Source organism: Zootoca vivipara, chromosome 10 (assembly GCF_963506605.1).
Source record: "Zootoca vivipara chromosome 10, rZooViv1.1, whole genome shotgun sequence".
NCBI classification, from domain to species: domain Eukaryota; kingdom Metazoa; phylum Chordata; class Lepidosauria; order Squamata; family Lacertidae; genus Zootoca; species Zootoca vivipara.
Genome location: NC_083285.1, coordinates 68,760,296 through 68,784,186, shown reverse-complemented (window position 1 = coordinate 68,784,186; position 23,891 = coordinate 68,760,296). Strand labels below are relative to the sequence as shown.

The 23,891-nt window shown below is 51.1% G+C and overlaps 1 protein-coding gene across 5 annotated transcripts in view; it reads right to left on the bottom strand.

Annotated features, from left to right (window-relative positions):
* Positions 1-23,891, bottom strand: part of FLNC (filamin C) — a 126,676-nt gene that overhangs the window by 14,812 nt on the left and 87,973 nt on the right. For 3 of the 5 annotated variants that reach the window (XM_060279264.1, XM_060279265.1, XM_060279267.1), the window contains 13 exons: positions 23,457-23,613; positions 22,031-22,220; positions 21,503-21,526; positions 19,586-19,833; positions 18,129-18,227; positions 17,142-17,241; positions 13,481-13,621; positions 12,107-12,235; positions 10,408-10,581; positions 6,148-6,309; positions 4,737-4,940; positions 2,331-2,483; positions 877-999 (listed from right to left, as the gene is read on the bottom strand). In XM_060279264.1, the coding sequence (XP_060135247.1) occupies positions 877-999; positions 2,331-2,483; positions 4,737-4,940; positions 6,148-6,309; positions 10,408-10,581; positions 12,107-12,235; positions 13,481-13,621; positions 17,142-17,241; positions 18,129-18,227; positions 19,586-19,833; positions 21,503-21,526; positions 22,031-22,220; positions 23,457-23,613 (1,904 nt within the window). The remainder of the gene's footprint in view (positions 1-876; positions 1,000-2,330; positions 2,484-4,736; positions 4,941-6,147; positions 6,310-10,407; positions 10,582-12,106; positions 12,236-13,480; positions 13,622-17,141; positions 17,242-18,128; positions 18,228-19,585; positions 19,834-21,502; positions 21,527-22,030; positions 22,221-23,456; positions 23,614-23,891) is intronic. The other 2 variants (XM_035128538.2, XM_060279266.1) reach the window with 1 other exon arrangement.

Genomic DNA, 23,891 nt, shown 5'->3' with positions numbered 1-23,891 from the left:
TCATTTCTGAAGATGATTCCAACAACTCTCTCTGCCTTTTGGGAAACCCCAGGAACTCTTATCTATCCTGCAGCAATAGCAATACTTAGAATGTAGGACAGAGAACCAAGGATGGGCTAGGTGGCTCTGGGGGCCCCGTGGCAGGAACAGGTGGCCGTCTGCCAAAACCAGAACATGAAGCCACAAAGCCATGCAAGTTGGCAGTCACTGCCTCCTGCGGCAGGTTAACTAAGCATAGTTGTTTTTTTCGTAAATTTATTTATTTGGGTTATTCAAATTCTACAGTAACATATCAACATACAATATCGAAACAAGATTCCACAGAATCTCCTGGACTTCCCTCCTCCTCTTTGTGGGTCCTATTCTTAGTCCTTTCCTCCTGCATCTTTTATAATAACCCAAATCTTTTGCATCTCCTTTGTGTCCAAAATCCAACGTTAAACTACAAGTGATATTCCGATCACGCTAACGACTTTACCTGTCTACAATGATTTTTAAGATGAGATTTAAAAAATTCCCCCATTCCTTATTAAGATTTTGGTCTTCTCGGTTTCTGGTCATTTTTGCCATTTCGGCAAAATGCCGAAACTACGCATGGTTTTAACTAGGCTCTTTGGATGGTTACGACCTCTAGGGTTACTAAAGAGGGAGAAAAGGGTTTTCTTCTTCAAAATTCTGGAATCCCAGATTTGTGCAACGGGTGTTGTTTTGGCTCCAGTCTGGACCACACTGGTGACAGAGCAGAAAGGAGGAAGGGGGTGGGAAGGGGGGGGGGTGGAAACAAAGTCCTCTGGTGGTAATAATGCTCCGTAGCCTGTTCAGGTCCTGGGCCCTCAGCTGCCCCCTACCCCCCGTTCCCCAAGATGTGCCCCTTACCTGGGATTTTGAGGTTCAGGTCACACGTGCTGCCAATGGTGGCGATGGATGGTGCCTGGCGCCGGCGGGTGATGCTCTCCTTCATGCGCCCCTCGCCCGACATCTTCACGGTGAAAGGGCTTCCTGGAAAGGCAGCGATAGCATAGCTGTTACCCCGGGATCCCGGTGGCATCCCAAGCTACATCCAAAAGGCAGCTGGGTTTCGGCTCTGGGGTGAAATTTCACAAAATTGATATACCGCTTTGTTTGTTTTTCTGGGGCCAGGGGGAACCTCAAAGCGGTTTACAAAAAGGTAAGGCAATTAAAACCTTACAGCAACGCTTTAAAGCGTCCAAAAAGGAGAAATCCTGCAAACGAGGTTGAAATCCTCGCCAACTTTCTCTGAGCGCCTCAACTAGGATGTTTCTCGCAGGCGCCGAAAGGAATACCAATTGGCAGGGAGTTCCAAAGGGCCAGGGCTGCCATGCTGGACAATCGAGTTCTTACGAATGTGGAATGTGTATGTGGCGGCACAGGCAGGAGTGCCAGCCTTGGGCAAGTGTGGGGAAAGGCGATCTGGTAGGTAAAGACTAGACGATAAAGAAAGAAACATTTGCTTGCTTTGGTGTGGAAAGAGAGGCCGCCAAGGGGCTCCCCCTCTTCCCCCTCCCTTTGACTTCTGATTCACCCCCAAGAACGTCAGAGGAGCCCGGCTGGATCAGACCAACGGCTCATCTAAGGTGATATCCTGTTCCCGCAGCGACCAAATACAGTGGTACCTCGGGTTACAGACGCTTCTGGTTACAGACTCCACTAACCCAGAAATAGTACCTCGGGTTAAGAACTTTGCTTCAGGATGAGAACAGAAATCGTGCGGCGGCGGTGGCGGCAGCAGGAGGCCCCATTAGCTAAAGTGGTGCTTCAGGTTAAGAACAGTTTCCGGTTCAGAACGGACCTCCGGAATGAATTAAGTTCTTAACCCGAGGTACCACTGTACCTCTAAGAACCTAGGAATCTGGATAGACTGCCTCTGAACCTGGAGGTTCCACAAGAACATCCGAAGAGCTTTCTGCGTCAGGCCAACGGTCCATTCAGCCCAGCACCCTGTTCTCACAGTGGCCAACCAGACGCCACTGGATCCGAACACCAGAGCCCTCTCCGTACTCCTGCAAGGTCCATCAACTGCCGTTCAGTTGGTGGACATTGCCTCCAACTGTGGAGGCAGAACTTAGCCATCCTAGCTAGGAGCCATTGACCGCCCTCTCCTCCTCCGGGAATTTGCCTAACCCTCTTTTCCCAAGTGACCTGCAGCCGCCTCCCCTCCGTTGCGAGAGGCTGGGGCAGGTCACGCTTTGCAAGTGTCGCTGGTGGGGCGGGGAAGCAGAGAAGGCCGGGAAGCTGAGGACTAGAACCTTGAAGTCTGCACACAGAGGACACACAGAGGACACGCCGGCGGCCGGAGGGGAGGCACAGACCTGGCACGTGCTTGTCGGCAAACTTGATGTTGATGATGTAGTTCCCGGGCTCCGTGGGGCAGTAAGTGACTTTGCAGGTCCCGTCCTCCATATCCTCGCAGTTGATGTCCACTTTGCTGGGGCCCTCGATAGACAGGCCGAGGCCGCCATAACCTGGAGGGGAAGGAAGCAGACAGCGTCAGAGGCGTCTCCTTCGCTCCGGGAGAGCTGAATCGTTTAAACTGGGGGAATGTTCAGCGAGGCAGGAGAGGATATATTGTTTATTAATATCCTCCCTAACAAGTTGGGAGCTGGGTATGTTTAGCCTGGAGAAGAGAAGGTTAAGGGGTGATATGATAGCCATGTTCAAATATATAAAAAGATGTCATACGGAGGAGGGAGAAAGATTGTTTTCTGCTGCTCCAGAGAAGCGGACACGGAGCAATTAGGAAGAACTTCCTGACAGTAAGAGCTGTTCGGCAGTGGAATTTGCTACCAAGGAGTGTGGTGGAGTCTCCTTCTCTGGAGGTCTTTAAGCAGAGGCTTGACAGCCATATGTCAAGAATGCTTTGATGGTGTTTCCTGCTTGGCAGGGGGTTGGACTGGATGGCCCTTGTGGTCTCTTCCAACTCTATGATTCTATGATTCTAAGTTCCTTTACTTAGCAGAGTTTCACATTCCCCTTTTAAACGCACAGCGGGTAGTTGGTTGCAGGCTTGTGTAAGCCTCTCACTATAAGGTTCCTGGTGAGTTCCCTTATATCCCTCTTAAAAGAATAAACACGCCACAATCAATTATATAAATTGGGTCCCTGAAGGCAGACTTAGTTACAAAGTATATACATGTGGATCTATCCCATATGGAGATAATCCCAGTGTCCTCTGTTGGCTGAGAGCCAACAGAGCAATTCTAGCTAAAAAGCTGCTCCAACGATGGAAGAAGTCAAAGAGAGGGGTGCTGCTGCGTGCCTTGCCCTTTTGTTACCTGGGCAGGTAAGGTCACGCCCACCTCTAGTCACATGCAAAGGAAGTACCGTATTTTTCCATCTATAAGACGCCCCCATGTATAAGACGACCCCTATTTGGGGGGACTCCGATTTAAGAAAATGGGGGGAGATGGCCTCTGTGTAGAAGACACCCCCAAATTTTGGACATTATTTGTTAAGGGGGGGAAACCTAGTCTTATACACGGAAAAATATGGTATGTCCCAACCAGGAGGAAACAGGAAGCTTTCGACTGGCTGGACCAAACATTCCCCCGCATGTCCACTCTAGGAAAACAAGGAAAGTTGTACTTGACTGCTACTTATGTATCGCATCCCACATAAAACAGTGATTCTTTTTTTGAACTGGGCTGGTCTCTATGCTGAGCCCGCCTAAAGTCCTGAATTCCCTCCCAATCTTCCTGCCTTCAATATTGAAGCAATTTCCTCCAAAGGAGCGACCTCCCTCCCAGGGGCTTCTCCACCCGACCTTTCCCCAGGCCACGCCCCCTCCCCGCAGGCCACACCCCTCTCTCCCACCCGCCTCAAGTGGCTTTGCCTGGCTGGAAGATGCTCTTCAGATCTGACCATGCTTGTCTGGATGGTGCCCATGGGTGGGGGGCAGGGGGGGGGTAGGAACCAGCCTCTCATATGAAAGTCGTATTTGTTGCTCCTCCCCCTTTCACTTTTGGCCCCCGGAAGCTTGACGCGGCCCTCGGGTGGGAAGAAAGGTTCCCTAATGAGGATGGGCTCCCGGGGTCATTCCGAAGAAGGTGCGCCGAGGGAAGAACGCGGAGGACGAACTACAAAAAGCTAAAATCGTGTGTGATTGAGTCAAGATTCTGGGAATTGGTGACTCTTGAGGTTCCCTCCAGCTGTACGATGCCATGATTTCTATCCCAAGACAAACAGGCGTGGGGTTTTGGGGTTATGGGCGCATCTCCATGCCCCCTTCTCCCCACACCTGCGGTGCGCGTGTCCACGATGAATTCGGACCCCTTTCCCGAGACTTTAACCTTGCTGGCAAAATCCTCCCCCTTTCCATGTAACCTTAAGCTACAGTATTTCAACCCAAGTGTAACTTCTGTACATAAACCTGAAGTTGTTCCCTGTTAACAACTTTGGACAACAGATCCGCAGGGATCTCGTTACCTGGCATGTAGGACACCTGAATACAGTCCTTTCCGGATATTCTCCCTTGCACGATGTAACTTGATCTGCAAGTACTTGGTTCTTTGCTCGCAACTCTCTGATGCTTGCAAAGCCAAACATGACCTGTTGTCTTGATACACCTGTATAGGATATGTCACCTTGACTCTGACATCCTGAAACAGTTGCACCAGCCACTCACAATCCGTAAGTGAAAACGACAGGGTATTGAGTTCAGCCTCACAAGAACTTAGGCTCACAGACAGCGGAATGGAATATCCCAACACTCCCCTCACCTGCGGTGCGCGTGTCCACGATGAATTCGGACACCTCGAAGGTGCGCCCTTCCACCAGCCCCTTTCCTGAGACTTTAACCTTGCTGGCATCTCCGATCTCCGACTGTCCCACCATGATCTTGAAGGGGCTGTTGGTGACGTGCTTGCCGCTCTTCTTCACGCTGACCACGTGCTCCCCGACCTCTTTGGGGGTGAAGGAGATGCCTGGGGGGGGAGGGAAGAGTCAGTGCAAGGGGGAAAGGGAGCAGCAGTAGCAAAGCCCCCCCAGACGCTGGGGCTCCCCATCCAAGCTCCAAAGCAATTTGGTGCAGCAATAGCGCCACCGACTGACAAGCAAAGGAACTTCTCCCCCCAATAGATTTTATGAAAGTTTGAAAGAAGAAACAAAGGTTAATATCCAATAACTTTTTTATAGCAAACCTAATCTAGTTTTTAAATTTTTATTTATGCCTTTTCTTATCAGATTAGCGAAAGTAACTGTAAGATGGCAACATAAGGTTAAAAAAACCACCAATCTAATTAAGAACACAAAACAATAGGAAGGCAAAATGAAGAAAGTGGGGGAGAGAAAGAAAAAAGAGAAGGAAGGAAGGAAGGAAGGAAGGAAGGAAAAAAGGGAGTGGAAGAGGACTTCGGATTCTTCCTCTGTCAACTATATATAGAAAATTATTCAAAACATCCACTCCAAAATAACACCCAACAATCCCACTTTCTGTAAATTTCTTCAATCCTCAAACTCGCATAGAGAAAGGAAGAGGCAAGCCAGAATGAGAGAAGACGTTACGTTTATGTCTGAAGTAGCCACAGTGCAGTTACTGCAAAAAGGCAGAGTGGCATAGTGGTTAGAGTGCTGGACTAGGACCTGGGAGAAATCAGGGTTCGAATCCCCGCTTGGCCCTGAAGCTCACTGAGTGACCTTGGCCCACTCACACTGAGAGCCAGTGTGGTGTAGTGGTTAAGAGCGGTAGACTTGTAATCTAGGGAACCGGGTTCGTGTCTCCGCTCCTCCACATGCAGCTGCTGGGTGACCTTGGGCTAGTCACACTTCTTTGAAGTCTCTCAGCCCCACTCACCTCACAGGGTGTCTGTTGTGGGGGAGGAGGGGAAAGGAGATTGTTAGCCGCTTTGAGACTCCTTCGGGTAGTGATAAGCGGGATATCAAATCCAAACTCTTCTTCTTCTTCTTGGCCCAGTCTCTCCGTCTCTCTCAGCCTAACCTACCTCGCAGGGTTGTCGTCATGGGGGTAAAATGGAGGAGCAGCAGAACTGTGGCTCCCCCCCCCCTCGAGAAAGGTGGGGTTGAAATGTAAGACATCAATAGAGCACAGCTTTGCAAGTTTTCACAGGTTTCCATCTGGCGGTGAGCAAAATTTGCAACAAAAAAGAGGGAGAAAACTCTCCGCAAACTCACCGATGTGCCGGTTCGGCAGGCGCTTGAGCAAGCAGGGCTCCTCGTTGCCGGACGGCGCCCGGATGCTGGCCGTGAGCAGGCTCAGGTCACTCTCGGTGATCTTCAGAGAGACGTCGGTGGAGGTTCCCACATTCAGCTGGGAGGTGCGCATGGAGTCGTCACCTGGGAAGGGGAAGTCCGTGAGCGAGACCGAGCACAACGTGAGGAACGCAAGAAGGAATACAGTGGTCCCTCCGGTTGCGCACAGGATCTGTTCCGGAGCTCCAGTCGGGTTCCAAGGAATTCGCAACCGGAGGTGCCTGTTCTGCGCATGCGTGCAGTGCGGTAGAGTGCTCCTGCGCATGCACGTGCGGTGAAACCAGGAAAAATACTTCCAGACTTGCGGTGTGCGTAACCCGAAGGATATCCAATGTATTCTGATTCCTCTCCCTCGGTAGAACAGGGGCCTCATTTCGTGACCTCGCCTTGCCCAACCGTTAACATTTACATCACAATATACAGGTGTGTATATACAATATACGCAGGTGGCGATGTGGTTAAACCACAGAGCCTAGGGCTTGCTGATCAGAAGGTCGGCGGTTCGAATCCCTGTGACGGGGTTGCTTGGTCCCAGCTCCTGCCAACCTAGCAGTTCGAAAGCACGTCAAAGTACAAGTAGATAAATAGGAACCGCTAGAGCGGGAAGGTAAACGGCATTTCCATGTGCTGCTCTGGTTCACCAGAAGTGGCTTTGTCATGCTGGCCACATGACCTGGAAGTTATACGCCGGCTCCCTCGGCCAATAATGCGAGATGAGTGTGCAACCCCAGAGTCGGTCACGACTGGACCTAATGGTCCGGGGGGGGGGGGTTTACCTTTTATACAGCTTTAGTCTCTACCTTCTGTCCATAGGTTACCTATTTTGGCTGTATTTCATGACTGCATGTGTTCAACAGGCATCTAACATTGGGTTTGGGCTACGTACATTGTTTTTTTTTTTAATAGTAAAGGACCCCTGGATGGTTAAGTCCAGTCAAAGGCAACTCTGGGGTTGTGGCGCTCATCTCACTTTCAGGCCGAGGGAGCCGGCATTTGTCCACAGACAGCTTTCCAGGTCATGTGGCCAGCAAGACTAAACCGCTTCTGGCGCAACGGGACTCCGTGGCGGAAACCAGAGCGCATGGAATCGCTGTTTACCTTCCCGCCGCAGCAGTATCTAGTAATCTATTTGCACTGGTGTACTTTCGAACTGCTAGGTTGGCATGAGCTGGGACAGAGCAATGGGAGCTCACTCCGCCGCAGGGATTCGAACCGCCAACCTTCTGATAGGCAAGACCATTTATGAATACAGTGGTACCTCGGGTTACAAACACTTCAAGGTTACAAACTCCGCTAACCTGGAAGTAGTACCTCAGGTTACAAACTTTGCCCCAGGATAAGAACAGAAATCGCCGCGGTGGCGGCGCGGTGGCAGCGGGAGGCCCCGTTAGCGAAAGCGCACCTCAGGTTAAGAACAGTTTGGGGTTAAGAACGGACCTACGGAACAAATTAAGTTCGTAACCCGAGGTACCACTGTACTGTAATCAAATGCCTTTTGATACTACTGAATTTTGCAGAGTTTTATATTAAAATATTTTGTAAATATATATATATATATTAATAATATATTAAATACATTTTTAAAAAGAAGAGCATGAGAAGAGCCTGCAGGATCAGGCCAATGGCCCAGCTAGTCCAGCCTCTTGTGAACACCTCTCCCCTCCTGCGGTTTCCAGCAAATCGTGGTTCAGAAGCAATGCGGCCTCTGACTGTGGAGGCACAGCTGAGCCACTGCAGCTAGGAGCCCTCAGTAGCCCTCTACTTCTACCTGAATTTGTCCCCTCCTCTTTTAAAGCCCTCCAGGTTGGTGGCTGTGGCCACCTCCTGTGGGAGGGAGTTCCACAGGCTGACTGTGTGCCGCAGGAAGAAGTGCGTTTAGAAAACTCTGGCTTTTAGAAAAGATGGGCTTTTAGAACATTTAAGGCACTTCCAGACTGCCTTAATTGGGGGGGGGGGCTTTAGCAAATCGGAGCGAAGGCTCATGAAATAGCCCTCCGGATGAAGACTCAACAGAACAAGGACTCTTTGCCTGCTCACAGCTTCTGGCTGACTGTGTGCCTCCATACCCCACAAACTCCATACCCATAGGAGCATGATGCTCCGTGGCTTCTCGGCTTGCCAGCACTTCTTTTTTTAAAACGCTATTGATCGGAAGCCAGCGAGCAGGATCTGAGCCCGAGAGCACCCCTCTCCCCTCCTGCGGTTGCCAGCGGATTGGATGCAGGCAGAAGGTGGGATTTTGAGAGGCAGTTGGTAGGTTGGGCTAGAGGTTGGGAGATAGGGAGGGAAATGAGACGGAGTTGGTTCTGGGTAGAAACATCCCCTCTGAGGAATATGCCACAAGCTAGAGAAAGGAGTTTCTGAGCTTAGGGTGAAGGACAGAGCCTCTCTGCTGCCCGGGGCGGCAACCCGCTCCGCCGTGACGCATGCGTCGTGACGCAACATTGTGACGTAACGTCGCTATGTCATGACGCATGCGCACGACGGAGCGGGTTCCTTGCGCATGCGCACTGCGGAGCGTATTGCCGGGGGCAGTGCTCCAGTGCCCGGAACCAAGGATCCCGATGCTAGAGCAGGGCCGCCGGCAACCCGATCCGTAGCTCGCTTTGCTGCTACTTCCTGCTCAGGTGGAGTGGCGAGGGGCATCAGCATCCACCGCTGACGCTGCTCTCTGGCCCGCCCCTTGCCTCCGCCCCACCAGGAAGAAGCAAGGAGCGAGCCCAGCAACATTGGGGCCTCCACGATGGCGGTTGCACCACTGTCGCGGTAGCGGCGGCCGTCGGTGGAGGTGGCGAGGGGGCAGGGCCGGTGCGTCCATTAAGGAGAACTAGGCAGTTGTCTAGGGCGCCAAAATGGAGGAGGAGCTGGTGTGTCTCCCCGCTCGCAAACACTCTCTCTGCCGCGGCTGCCACCGCTTTCGCTCCTGCTGCTGCTTGCTGCAATGCTCTGCAGGGGGCGCAGGGCCGCGCCACACAACGGAGCCAGAAATGGGGGGGCGCTCAAACCAATCAATCGAAGCAGGCGGGGAGGCGGGGGAACCTGAGCGTGCACATGCCCAGTTGTTAGGCAGACGGGTTTAAAAAAAAGGAAAGGGAAAAAGAGTGTGCGGCCTTCGGGGCGGGGCGGGGCAGCGGAGGACACGCTCCACACTCCAGGCTCCTCCCCTCGCACGCCTCCTTGGCCAATCACCGAGTGGGAAGGTGGGGTGGGGGGCGCCTGAAGGTGATCTCGCCTAGGGCGCAAAAAAACCTAGCACCGGCCCTGTGAGGGGGCACCGCGCTGCCCCCCGTAGTGGAGCCTGGCGTGACCCGCCCCCATCGCCTCCCTATTGCGACGCTGCTGGAGGGGAGAGATTATTCTACAAAAACAGAAGACTCCCCAAACCAGTTAAGAGGGGTGTGGAGATCCCTTGAGTCTGCTACTTGGAATACCTCAGGAGTAGAGTTGTCTAAGGGGTGTGCAACATATCTGCCAAGTTGCTGTTAGAGAAATAAGGGGCCAGGCCGGAAATAGCAGACCGGAAGTAGCGCTGCCGCCATTTTGGAACTGGGCGGAGCATGCTCAGAAGTGACTTTTGATGCTGCTTTGCCCAGTTCCAAAATGGCCGGCGCGCCAGAAGTCGCACTGCAGCCACTTTGGAACTGGGCAGAGCAGCATCAAAAGTCGCTTCTGAGCATCTTCCGCCCAGTTCCAAAATGGCCGCCGCGCCAGAATAAACCGGGAAAAATAAAAATAAAAACATTTTTCCAGCTAGGAACAGCTGGGAAAACGGGGATTTCCCGGGGAAAACGGGAGACTTGGCAGCTATGGTGTGCAAATGACGGGAAATACCACCTTGTTTAAGAACCAAAGTATTACGCGGCTGTGCAACAACTGCGAAAGAACTGAAGTGAAATGACAAAATAATCTGAAGTATCCTATCTTTTACCCACTTTGTGTCATAAACCTCCTTCGTTTAATGAAACCATTCTTGTTTATTTGATCAAATCCTGCCCAATACTCCAAATTATTAAGTTTCCCCTCACACCAGCCCCCCCCCATAATCTGGGGTAGTTTGTAGGAATTCGGGTCATTGGAGTTCTGTGAGGGGGGTGCGCTATAGCGAAGTGAGGGCGGGCCCAACAGCGCCAGGGGAAGAAGTGCCGTCGCGCCGTCGCATATTAATTGGAGAGCAAGGCTCACCCATGATCTTGGCGGTGAAGGGGCTGCCGGGGATGTGCTTGTCGTCAAAGCGCACGATGATGTTGTAATCCCCGGGGGCCGTCGGCAAGTAGGAGACGGTGCAGGTGCCATCTTTGTTGTCCTTGCAGGTGATCTCCGCCTTGGAAGGACCCTCCACAGCAAGCGACAGGCCGCCTGGGGGGAGGAGAAGGCAGCTGTGTTACAGGACTGGCCCTCCCTGGCCCTTACCTTCCAAGTCCCGGACTGCAGAATCCGGGACCGGCAGCCGTGTGACACCGGAAGTTGCGTCGGCGTAACTTCCGGTGTCGCTTTGCCCTTCTATGGGCACCAAAAATGGCCGCTGCCGACATCGGAAGTAGCGTCTATGCACTTCCGGACATGCGTAGATGTGACTTTTTGAAGCCGGCGGCAGCCATTTTTTGTGCCCATAGAAGGGCAAATCGGAAAGAAAAAAATGGCGCCAGCAGGAGAAAATAACGGAGAAAAACGGGAGACGAAGTGATACGGGGGACCACCGGGGAAAGGTAAGTAAAAACGAGGGTTTCCCGGGGAAAACGGGGTACTTGGCAGCTATGCCCTGCCCCCCCTTCCACCCAGAAACCACAGAAGTGCTCCATTTCTCTCTCTCTTCCCTTTCATTGTCTGCCCTTCTGTCAGTCGGCTGCACGCATGCAAGGTCCCCTGGATTGGACACGGCCCTGCCTGACATCCCTCTCGCCTCCACACCTGTCCTCGGGTTCCAGCCGGTCCACCTTCCCTCCTCCATCACTTGGGGGATCTTGGGGCAACTTTGCCTTGGCTATGGACACCAGAGAGCGTAGAACCGTAGAGCTGGGGTGTCGGAAAGGACCCAAAAGGGTCAACTAGCCCAACCCTCTGCAGTGCAAAAATCACAGCTACGGAATCCCCGGCAGACACCCGTCCATCATCTGCTTAAAAACCTCCAAGTGAAGGAAAGTGCAGCACCTTCTGAGTTGGAAGGGACCTCAAAGGTCCTCTAGTCCAACCCCCTGCAATGCAGGAGTCACAGCTACAGAATCCCCGACAGGTGGGCACCCAAGCTCTGCTTAAACACCTCCGAGGAAGGAGAGTCCACCGCCTTCGAAGGCTGCCCATTCCACTGTCAAAACAGCTCTTGCCATCAGAAATGTTTAGTCTGAATCTCATTTCTTGTCCTTTGAATCCATTGTTTTGGGTCCTGCCCTCCGGAGCAGCAGAAAACAAGCTTGTTCCCTCTTCCATGTGACAGACCTTAAGATGTTTAAAGGTGGCTATCATATCTCCTCTTTTCCGGGCTTATAAACATCCCCAACTCCCTCAACTCTTCCTCACAAGGTTTGGTTTCCAGACCTCGGTCGCTCTCCTCTGCGGACCTTCTAGTTTGTCAACATCCTTCTTAAATTGTGGCACCCAAAACTGGGTGGTCTCACCAAGGCAGAAGAGAGTGGGACTACGACTTCCTTTGATCTGGACCCTAGATTTCTGTCGATGCAACCTAGAATAGCATTCGATTTCTTTCCTGCTGCATCACACCGTGGACTCATGCCAAGCTTGTGGTCCACTAGGACCCCGAAATCCTTAGATGCTGAAATATCTGCTTTGAGGACCCTGCCGATTCCCACGACTGCAGCTGGCTTTAACTGCTTTAGACTGGGATGTGCTACACCGTGGAGCCGCCAGGTGGAGGCGCCAGCCTTACCTTCTCCAGCATCCTTGGTGACAATGGTGAAGGTCGCTGGCTTGTTGACCATGCCGTGGCTCAGCCCAGGCCCGTAAGCACTGACGTGGCGGGCATTGATGGCATCCACGTAGAACTGGAGAGGGCTCCCTAGGCGCAGAGATAAGAGACGTCAGCGGGAGGGCCCAGCACCAGGCCAGGCTGCTTGGGAAAGAACTCTAATTCCCTCTGTTTCGGATGCTCGGAAATGAGTGCCAATTTACGTGTAGACGTGCACAAGAGAGAGGGATCAGGGAATTCAGGGGGGAGTTTGGAGAATGGGTTGGGGGGTTACTCTGAGCAGGGTGGAGCAAAAACCCCAATAAACCCCAGTGAGCAACTGGGGGGGGGGGGCAAAGCTGCAGTAGAAATTTTAGCATATGCATGGATAGTACATGTGAAGATGTAAAAACTGCCAGTGGGCATGAAACTGTCTTTCGTTTGTCCTGAATTTTCCCAAATTCAATTCAATTCTAGGGCTTTGCTCACTGAATCTGGCATCCAGCTCAATAATAATAATAATAATAATAATAATAATAATAATAATAATTTATACCCCGCCCATCTGGCTCCCAACAAAATATGAAAAACACGGTAAAACATTAGACATTAAAATCTTCCCTAAAGAGGATGGCTTTCAGATGTCTTCTAAAAGTCAGATCGTTGTTTATTTCCTTGATATCTGATGGGAGGGCGTTCCACAGGCTGGGTGCCACTACCGAGAAGGCCCTCTGCCAGGTTCCCTATAACTTGGCTTCTCACAACGAGGGAACCGCCAGAAGGCCCTCGGCGCTGGACCTCAGTGTCCGGGCTGAACGGTGGGGGTGGAGACGCTCCTTTGGGTATACTGGACCGAGGCCATTTAGGGCTTTCAAGGTCAGCACCAACACTTTGAATTGTGCTCGGAAACGTACTGGGAGCCAATGTAGGTCTTTCAGGACCAGTGTTATGTGGTCTCGGTGGCCGTTCCCTGCTCTGATAACGCAGGCGTGCTTTTCCTCTGAGAATGTGACTCAGTTTCTACAAATATGTCAGCTAAGGATTCCTCTATGTAAGCCTCTGCAATTCAAGGGTCTGTGAGCTCCACCTTTGTGTCATTGTTGCTCTGACCACACAAACTGCTTTAAAGATCACAATTGTGCGGTTCGTGACAAAATTCACGGCAGAAACCCCACGGGGAAGGAGAGTGGGAAGGAGACCGGGGCCACTTGGGATGCAGTGACTTTCAAAAATGCTTTGAACCACTGAACCATAGTGTTGCAGATTTGGAAGGGATCCTCAGAGGTCATCCAGCCCAACCCCAACCCCGGGCAATGCAGGAATCGAAGCTGAAGAATCCCTGGCTGGACCTCTCACCTGGGATGTGGTTTCCATCATACTTGATGTCCATCTCGTGCAGACCCTTCTCCACGGGAGCGTACTTGACCGTCACGGTGCCGTCCTTGTTGTCGGTGATGTGCGGTCGTGCCGTCTTGCCAGAAGGCATCCGCACCTCGCCTGGAGACCGGGGGGGGGGAGGGTGTTAAGGGGAGGGAAAGGGAATGCTGTTAAGACCTGAAGGTATGAGGAAACAGCCATGGCTCGGGGCCAGAGCATTGGCTTCGGACGCAGAAGGTCGCAGGTTCAATCCCCCACCCAGGGAACCTCTAGGTAGCGCTGGGAGAGAGATCCTAGTCTGAAACCCTGGAGAGATGCTGCCAGTCAGTGCAGGCAATGCTGAGCTACGTGGGCCGATGGCCTGACTCTGTGGAAGGAAGCCTGCTGTGTTCCTAAGAGTTGCGCCCACCCCATAATTTGGGGGCAGGGCCGGATTTAGGTTTGAGGAGGCCCTAAACTCTGAAGGTAATGGGGCCCTTGATATGTCCAGCTGTCCTTTGTCAACAACAAATGGTTGCTGTTTTTTGTGTGGAATATATGCTATATGGTCATTGATGGACCTCATAGGGATCTCAAGCCATTTGCCCATGTCCATGCAGAATGTAGGCACCCTATATATAGAAAGGAGCAAACCAGGAATATTTTAGGGAGCAGGCGAGCAGGCGGGACCCATGACTTACATCCTAGGAGCCTACACAACACAAAACACTTTTGCTGTATGTAGGTTTCATTTTATTGGTTTTTCCCCTTTAAATTTTTTGGGGGGCCCCCAAGAGAGTGGGGCCCTAAGCTATAGCTTGTTTAGCTTATACAGAAATCCGGCACTGGCGGCGGGGGGGGGGGCTGCTCTCATCTTTTCTTTCCCAACAAACCCCCATTATTATGACAATCCATGCCTAGTATGGAAGAGGAGAATTTTGGAAAACGCAGCTAAATCACAAAGGGACAGTGTTTGACCCGAGCAGGCAGCTCTCCTGGGATTTTTTTGAATCAATGGTATTTTTAGGCCAGCAACCTTCGTGATGGTTTTTCTTGGCCACTGGTTTGAGCATGCACAATTCCCGGCTGGGTGTCATAGCACAAAACATGGATTGTGGGGAGTTGGCCTCTGCTTTCTGCTTCCTCCCCTGGAGGCTTCTGGGATGAATTTAGAAAGCCCGCCCTACTAACTTTGGTTCTCCTTGGTCAGGAGGGCTACCCTACTGAAATGGCCCTCAAAACGTGTGGGCTCTTTATTTATTTCGCTATTGAGGGCCTGTGAACTCCACATTATATTGCTCAAGGAAGCTTGGAACTGATTTTGCAGCGAGAAAGAACTTCTGTGCCGCAGCTCAGATTTTTGGAGGCGGTGGGAACCTTGCAGGTTACGACAAATTCTGGATTTGGCAATCCAGGCATCTCAGCCATAACCATGCTTTACTTGCTCAGATGTAAACCACTATTTGCAATGGAAGTTGCTTCCACAGAAGACACTTCAAATCTGAATATATCTGAATATGCCTGCTGCCAACTCATTCCCACTTCCAACCTTTCAAAATCTTATTAGACAACACAATTTTTAACTCCGCATTCCTACTCTGTCACTCAGGTTTATTTTTATATTGTGGCTTTATTGTGACATCACTCCCTTGCAGTGACATCAATAAATACTTTTATTTCTAAAAAAACAAAAAACAACTAACACAGCATGTTAAGCCAAGCTGATGCAGGCAATTAAGTGCTCACTATTATTATTATTATTATTATTATTATTATTATTATTATTATGTGTTTATTTTATTTATGATTTTCGATTTTATACATTTCAATAATTTTACAATCATTTTAACATTTCAAAACTCGACTCCCTTCCCCCTCTTTCTGCAGTTCCTTAAATTTATTTTCAGTATTTTCTTCATATCCCAATTAACTTAATTTACTCATTTGTTCATCTACTTTAAATACATACTCTTATAAAACTACAGGATTGTTACAATTTTCCTGCCAATGTTCTTATCTGTTCACAATTTATTTGTGAATATTCAATAAACCATTTCCATCCTTTCACAAAAAGTTTGCTATCTTGATTTATCATTTTCCCAGTAAGTTTCACCATTTCTGCATATTCCATAAGTTTTTGTATTCATTTTTCCTTTGCTGGGACCTCTACTTCTTTCCATTTTTAGGCAAGTAACGTTCTTGCCAATTTATTCATGTACATGAATAAATCTCTATACAGTTTGGGTAGTTCGGTCCCTATAAATCCCAAAAGGAAAGCTTCTGGGGGTTCGTTTTTTTATATAAACTTTATTTTAAACATCCTTTTCAATTCATTATATATCATTTCCCAGTAAGCTTTAACCTTACTAACAATTGTTGGTTGCTTTTTCTTGCACAGGCAACTCAAAGGTTTGTTTTTGTTCTTACTTATTGCGTTTCTTACATTGTAATTTTACGCTGTGAACCACCCCAAGATCTACGGATCCAGGGCGGCTTACGAATTTCTACGACGCAGAGGTAAATAAATATCTTTGTAAGTACAGTGGTACCTCAGTTTTCAAACAGGTTTATGAACAACTTGGAACCTGAACACTGCAAAACCGGAAGTAGGTGTTCCAGTTTTCAAACTTTTTTCGGAAGCCAAACGTGCTCCGTTTTTCATCGCCCTGTCTTTTCTGTTGCGCCGCTAATTTGCGTCCCCCCATTGTAATTCAAGCCCTCCGCTTCTGACTGCAGTGTTCCGAGGTGATATTTGGACCTTATATTTGCTGCTTTTGTTTTTGCTATTTATTTTGCTTTTTTTTGTTTTGAGGCTTTCTCGGTTCATCTGTTTTTGTGACTGTGTGCAAGCCAGTTCAGCTACGGAGCGATTGACCGTGTGACTGCAGAAACGGATAAAAGCCCCCCATCCAAACAATGACTATCATCAGTGCGGGGAAGAAATAAAATTAATTTTAATTTTTATCATCTGCAATAAAGGTAAAGGGACACCTGACCATTAGGTCCAGTCGTGACTGACTCTGGGGTTGCGCACTCATCTCGCATTATTGGCTGAGGGAGCCGGTGTATAGCTTCCAGGTCATGTGGCCAGCATGACAAAGCCGCTTCTGGCAAACCAGAGCAGCACATGGAAACGCCGTTTACCTTCCCGCTGTAGCGGTTCCTATTTATCTACTTGCATTTTGAGGTGCTTTCGAACTGCTAGGTTGGCAGGAGCTGGGACCAAGCAACGGGAGTTCACCCCGTTGCAGGGATTCGAACCGCCAACCTTCTGATCAGCAAGCCCTAGGCTCTGTGGTTTAACCCACAGCGCCACCTGGGTCCCTATCATCTACAATACTGTCTTATTTATTGTATAGTACAGTACATTGATTAGTGCTTTCATTTTATGGATCAATGGTCTCGTCAGAGAGTAAAATCCATGTTCAATTGCTGTTTTAGGGGGTTGTTTTTAAAAGTCTGGCACGGATTAATCCGTTTTGCATTGCTTTCTATGGGAAATCGCGCCTTGGTTTTGGAACGGATTTCTGGAATCGATTAAGTTTGAGAACCAAGGCACCTCTGTACGCGAATAAATGCCCTCCCCGTCTCTAAGCGGCCCAAGCCCTCTGCCAGCCCTGGGGCTCTCCAGATGTTTGTTTGGGGGGGAAGGTGCCCCTACCTGTGATGTCCCCCTTCTGGACGGTGAAGGGGATGACCAGGTTGAAGGGTCGCAGCATGGAGTCCATGGTCTCTGGAGGGGCGACGGGCTCGTCCGTAGCCTGGTGAGGGGAGGGGGGAGAAGGGGGCGGAAAGGAGAGAAGGAGAGAGAGAGGGAGATAAAGAGAGAGAAAGGACTAAGTACAGGCAGAGGGAGGGAAAGAGAGCACCCGAGGGCAAAGCGAGGGCGGAGGAGAGCGGGGGACACCCGCCGCAGCAGCGCTGGAGGAAGAGGCACAGAGCTGCAAGGAAAGGGGGGGCAGCGAGAGAGTAGGCACCCCACAGAAGGAGGGCAGTCTGGGCCGCCACCCTGGGCATAAGAAAAGGGCTAGCGCCACCATCTCCTCCTTGGACCCGTCAGCTGCCAGTTGGGGGAAACAAACAGCTAAAAATAGCTAAGTATAGAAACCAGGGGTTCTCGAAGTCTGTCTGTCTCTCTCTGTGTGTGTCTACATGGCAACGTTTAGTCCCTTTCCAAGCCCGCCTTCCTTGCAAAGCGGTTCTGGCTAACGTCACAGACCCCATGCATTGCCAGGGGGAGCCGTGGTGTTGAAACGGCATTTGAGGCGGTTTGGGGGTGCCCCGAGCAGGCTCCCAAAGGGCCAGTGGGATCCCCAAAACCTGGAGAGATGGGCGTGCGTAGCTAAACCCCGGAAGGAGCAAAAACGTCTCAGCGTCCGGGCTGCGTCAGTGGCAGCCTAAAAGGTAGTGGACAAATACCACCGCACTGCAAGCGGGCTGGACTAGATGACCCTCAGGGGACCCTCCCGAATCTAAAGTTTTGTGAAATCCCTAAGGAACGCCGAGCGCCAGTCCCTTGGGCCTGCAGCGTGTAGGGTTTGAGACGGGGGTCTGAGCTCTCCTCTTCCCGAGAGACGGAGAGAGATGGGGAGAGAGGCAGCAGGAGCAGACAGGGCGTCTGAGAGAGGCAAGAACAAGCTCCCGGTACCCAGTGCGAGGGGTAGCCGCCGGCGTGGGGCGCCGGGAAGGGCTGGCGGAGCTGGACGCTGTCGCAGGGCTCCTCGACGTGGGGAATGGAGTCACAGGCCTGGCAGGAAGCAACGGGACAGGTCAGGGCCGGAGCCAGCATGGTGCAAACTTGATCGCGAGGTCCGAGCCACCTCTGGCCGCCCGGGACCCTTTCTGCTTCCCCCCGACCTCATGCCGGAGTCACAGGCCAGCAGCAGCCGCAAGAGCCGGCGGTTTATGTTTTTATTTTTATGTTTTGCATATAGTTCCATCAAAACTTTTCAACGTACAATAGAAAACAAGAAATAAGAAGGAGAGGAAAACGACGAAAGCAAAGCAAACCTTGTACGCTGAGAAGTTTTAATGAAACCTTCCTGCACAGGGTTGTCTCTTCAACCCCTTTTATAATTCTGGTGGCCGTTTTCTGAGCCTTTTCACTGCCAAGACACATCAGCATCTTCATTGAGCTGGCTACTATGACCCCAAGGTCTTCCTCCTGGTAGTTCAGGCCTCATGAGCGTATATGTGAAATTAATATATATTCCCCCCTCCCCAACATGCATTACTTTACACTTGTTTGCATCGAACTGCGTTTGACATTTTTGACTCCTTCCCTCTGTTTGGAGAGGTCCTTTCGGAGCTCTTCACAAATCTCTTTCTGTTTTGAAGACCCTGGACAATTCAATTCAGTGTCATCAGCTAACCTGGCCAACTCAATGGCCCATCCCCAACTCTGGATCTAAACAAGTTTAAATGCGTAGGTCCCAAGACTGATCCTTGGGAGACTCCCCTTCTCTCCATTTGGAGAACTGTCCATTTATTCCGACTCTCTGCTTCCTGCAACTTGACCAATTCCTGATCCACAAGAAGACCTCTTATTCCTTGACTGCCGAGTGAGTGACTTTGTCAAAAGTCTTTTGAAAGTCCAAGTACGCTATGTCAACCAGATCTCCTCTATCTATATGCTTGTTGACACTCTCAAACAACCATTTGTGAGCCAGGCTTTTCCTTTGCAGAAGCCATGCTGCAAAGCTCGGCTTCCGCAGGGCTTGTTCTTCTATGTACTTGGCTATTTTATCTTTAACAATACTTCCCACTAGTTTTCCAGTGACAGACGTTAAGCTAACTGCCTAACATGTCATTTTCAAGATCTGCCCTCCCAACCCCCCCTTTTTTTTACTGCCTAGCCTACCTTGCAAGGTGGTCATGGGAATTAAATGGAGGGGGGGAAGAGGAACCATATATGCCACCTTGAGCTCCTTGGAGAGAAAGGTGCGATACAAATGCGAAAAAAGTAAATAAAATAAAGAGCAGACTCCAAGAAGGCTCTCTTCCTCTCCCTACTTATCACAAGCCCCATGGTGGCTGATTTTACAATTGTACCACCCCAGCTTGACCCAGGTAGCCGTTCTGCCCTGGTTGCGCCCCACAACTCACCACCACATGGAAGGGGCTGTTGGGGATCTGCTCTCCCCCAAAGCGGATGGTGATGACGTATTTGCCGGGCTCAGGGGCCGTGTAGTAGATGTCGAAAGTGCCGTCATGGTTCTCCACCACGTCGACGTCCAGCTCGGCTCCGTCCGGCGTGGACACCTTGCAGGTGACCTTGCCTTTCCCCGCTGCCTTGGCGTCCACCGTGATCACCGTCTCCTCCCCGATCTGGATGGTGGGGCCCAGGCAGGTACCTGCAGGTAAAGGACGGAGACCACCTCGGTTAGGGTAAGGCGGGGGGAGGAAGAGAACTCAGCCAAACGGAAAAGCTTTTGCTGGAGGTTCCCCCAAGCGATTCGATGTCAGGGACCGGCTGGACGTGGAGGAGCAGACAGACACCGGGTGAAGCGGGGACTTGCGAGAAGGGATCGGTGATCTAGGGGAGCCCCTGGCAGCTGGGAGACAAGAGTCAGAGGCAGGAGAAGCTGCAGGATTGGAGAGGGAAGCGCAGGTGCAGGAGGAGGGAGACATAAGTCAGGTTGGTTCAGAGTCAAGGGCTCTCCTGCTCAGCTGTCTCCCAGGACCAGGGGAAGGAGCAGAAGCAGGTTACACAATGGCATAGTCTTCGCCTGCTTGCATGCAGCTCAGGTGAGAGAGATACATAAGCTGAGGTTAGCCTCATTGGGTCCACACCTGGACAGGTGATGTGGACTCCTGGACAGTTCAGTCAAAGGCAATAATGGCCGCTGTTTTTTGTGTTGAATATATGCTATATTTGAGGGAGCAGGCTAGCAGGTGGAGCCCATTACTTATATCATAGGAGCCTACATAACACAAAACACTGTTGTTGTATGTAGGTTTTATTTTATCTATCTATCTATCTATCTATCTATCTATCTATCTATCTATCTATCATCTTATATTTTGGAAATGTACATCCAGTTCCCCCCCTTTATATTTTTTGGGGGGACCCAAGAGAGTGGGGCCCGAAGCTATAGCTTGTTTAGCTTATACGTAAATCCGGCACTGATCTATTTACTCGTACTGGTGTGCTTTCGAACTGCTAGGTTGGCAGGAGCTGGGACAGACAATGGGAGCTCACTCCATCGTGAGGAATCGAACTGCCAACCTTCTGATCAGCAAACCCAGGAGGCTCAGTGGTTTACACCTAGGTCCCTATACACCCAGGAGGAGCTGAGAGTTGTGGGGCCGACAGATGTGCCGTCTCCGAACTTGTAAGTGTGCTTTTGACTCTGTGATTCTATGACGATGCTGTCTGCTGTCCAGATGTTCAGTATTCAATGGGATTTTGGAACGAACATTTTGAATTTTATCGTGCCGTTATCTTCCTTAGAGGGTTGTGCATAATGCTTTTTGTAGGGGAGGGAGCAATGGGGGTGATGTATCTTCGGAACCAAGGGAGATGGCGGCCTGAAAATGTTTGGGAATCGCCGGGCTGCAGCGTGGCCATAAAAGACAGGATCTGCTAAAGCGATTAATTTGATCTAACGGGCTCGGAATCGTGTTTGGGCTAGCTCACCACCAGATGGCGATGCAAACCCATCAATTAAAACCATCCACTCAGAGCTATGAGCCCAGATTCTCATCTTTGCAGATCTTAAGTTCAGCTCTCTCTCTCTCTCTGCCATTTCCGTATCAGTTTGCAATTTCATTTCATTTGGAAAGCACCAGCGTTTTAGCGTGAATCTCTCCTCATGTCCCCAGATCTGCAGAAAAATTTGCCTGCCATTGTAGGGTGACTTTCCAGTTCTGCAATTCTGTCCTAAGGCTTCCTCCTCTGTTCTTAGGCTGGTGGGCAGGAAGAGGGGACGGGAATGGCGCTGCTTGATTGGGGTACCTGGATATTACCATGTGCCCACCCACCCCCCAAGATCCAGGAGAGGGGGCCGCACGGGTACTTACCCAGTCCGTGGCCTCCTATGGACACTGCAGAAAAGAAGAAAAGGACACAGCCGTGAGAATTAGCAGGAAGTCGCATATAACTGCAATGGCAGCAAATCAAGGCCGATTGCAGCATTATTATTTTATTCTAAAAAATTATAAATCGTTTGCTCCAAAAAAAGTATTTTAAATTTTGTGTGGCATACAAATTCCCTGCAAAACTTTGTTCTAACTTCCGTGCAAAAGTTTAGAGCGCAGGACTCGGGCGAGACAGATGCAGCGAGGAAATAAAAAGCAATAAATGAAATAAGCCGGGGCGAAGGCCCGATATACGGGTCGCCTGGAGAAGTGCCTCTCTCTTGCCCGGTCGTCCCCTCGGGCCTCTAAACTCCCCAAAGACAGCACAAGATGGAGGCAAATAGGAGGCAGGGGAGAGAGAAGGCAGAGAGGGCATGAGGACTAGCAACTTGCTTTCTGGCGCTGCCCCCACTCTGGAGGATGAGACCAGCTGGACGAGGGTTGGCAAGGCGGGCATAGGGAGACTCCTACCTGTGACCAGGCACTTGCTGGCGTCGCCCGCGGGCAGGGCATGGATGCGGAAGGGCGAGTAGGGGATCTCGTCGCCCCCGTATTTGATGGTGATGGTATAGCGGCCCGTCATGTCCGGGACGTACGAGACAGTATAGGTGCCGTCCCCATTGTCCCGGATGTTGGCTTTCTTGGGCTTGCCCTCGGGGTCCTGGGGAACCCAAAACATGGCGGGGGGTGGGGAGAGAGAGAGAGGGAGGTGTCAGTGGGCAGACTGCAACCCCCAGGCGGTGGCAAGGTCAGTAGATATGAAAAAGCATCTTCCAATATCTGAAGGGCTGCCCTGGAGAGGATCGAGCAAGCTTGTTTTCTCCTTTTCCGGAAGCTGCGTGGCCATTTGCTTGGCTCTTTCCAACTCTACAATTCTATGGTTCTATGAATTGCCGGGGGGGGGGGGGAGAGTTGAAGATCAGAGGCTTCTCTAAGCCACGGTCCAAACATACTGGTGGATGAGGCCCCAGAACCCTTTATCCACCCCCATTCCCTATGCCAGGGCTTGTACGATGCAACGAGAAAGAGAGTGCTTTTGAGTGTATACAAAATGCAGCTCTTAGAAATCGGCACTGAGTACGCAGCCCAATTCACTTCCGCTCATGAGGTCAGGAGGAGGGCAGGCACTTGAGAACACCCCCATATCACTGCCTTTGCCAACCAGATGCCCTCCAAATGCTTTGGACTACAATTCCCATTAGCCAGAACCAGCACAGCCATTTTGGACTCCCATCAGCCCCGGCCAGCACACCCATTTGGACTACAACTCCCATTAGCCAGAACCAGCACAGCCATTTTGGACTACAACTCCCATCAGCCCCTGCCAGCACAACCATTTGGACTACAATTCCCATTAGCCAGAACCAGCACAGCCATTTTGGACTCCCATCAGCCCCCTCCACCAGCACAGCCATTTTGGACTACAACTCCCATCAGCCCCTGCCAGCACACCCATTTGGACTACAACTCCCATTAGCCCCGGCAGCACAGCCATTTTGGACTACAACTCCCATCAGCCCCGGCCAGCACACCCATTTGGACTATAACTCCCATTAGCCAGAACCAGCACAGCCATTTTGGACTCCCATCAGCCCCCTCCACCAGCACAGCCATTTTGGACTACAACTCCCATCAGCCCCGGCCAGCACACCCATTTGGACTACAACTCCCATTAGCCAGAACCAGCACAGCCATTTTGGACTCCCATTAGCCCCGGCAGCACAGCCATTTTGGACTACAACTCCCATCAGCCCCGGCCAGCACACCCATTTGGACTACAATTCCCATTAGCCAGAACCAGCACAGCTATTTAGGACTACAACTCCCATCAGCCCCTGCACCTGAACAGGCAAAGCAGGGAGCCCCCCAAGCTGCCACACCAGCCCCCAACACTCACCAAGATCTGGACGGTGAGCAGCCCCTCGCCGGCGTCTCGGGCATCGATGGTGAACTCCACAGGCAAGCTGGCGGGGATGCCAGAGGCGTTTAGCCCGGGGCCGCTGGCTCGGACCTTGCTGGCGTCGTGCGCCGGAAGCACTTTGATCTTGAAGGGGCTGGAAGAAGTGACCGCCGAGGAGTGAGAGCCAGTCAGACCATCAGCATGTCCCCAAGCCCCCGCCTCTTGGCCTCACCCACCTCGCAGGGTTCTTGTGGGGATTAATCGAGGACAGGGGCCTGGGTTCGAATCCCCCACTCAGCCCTGAAGCTTGCTGGTCCAGCCACTGCCTTTTCTCAGCCTAACCTACCTTGCAGGGTTTTCGTGGGACTGAATGGGGAGGAGGACTACGGAAGCCTCCTTGATCTCCTTGGAGAGAAAGGCGGGGATGTAAAA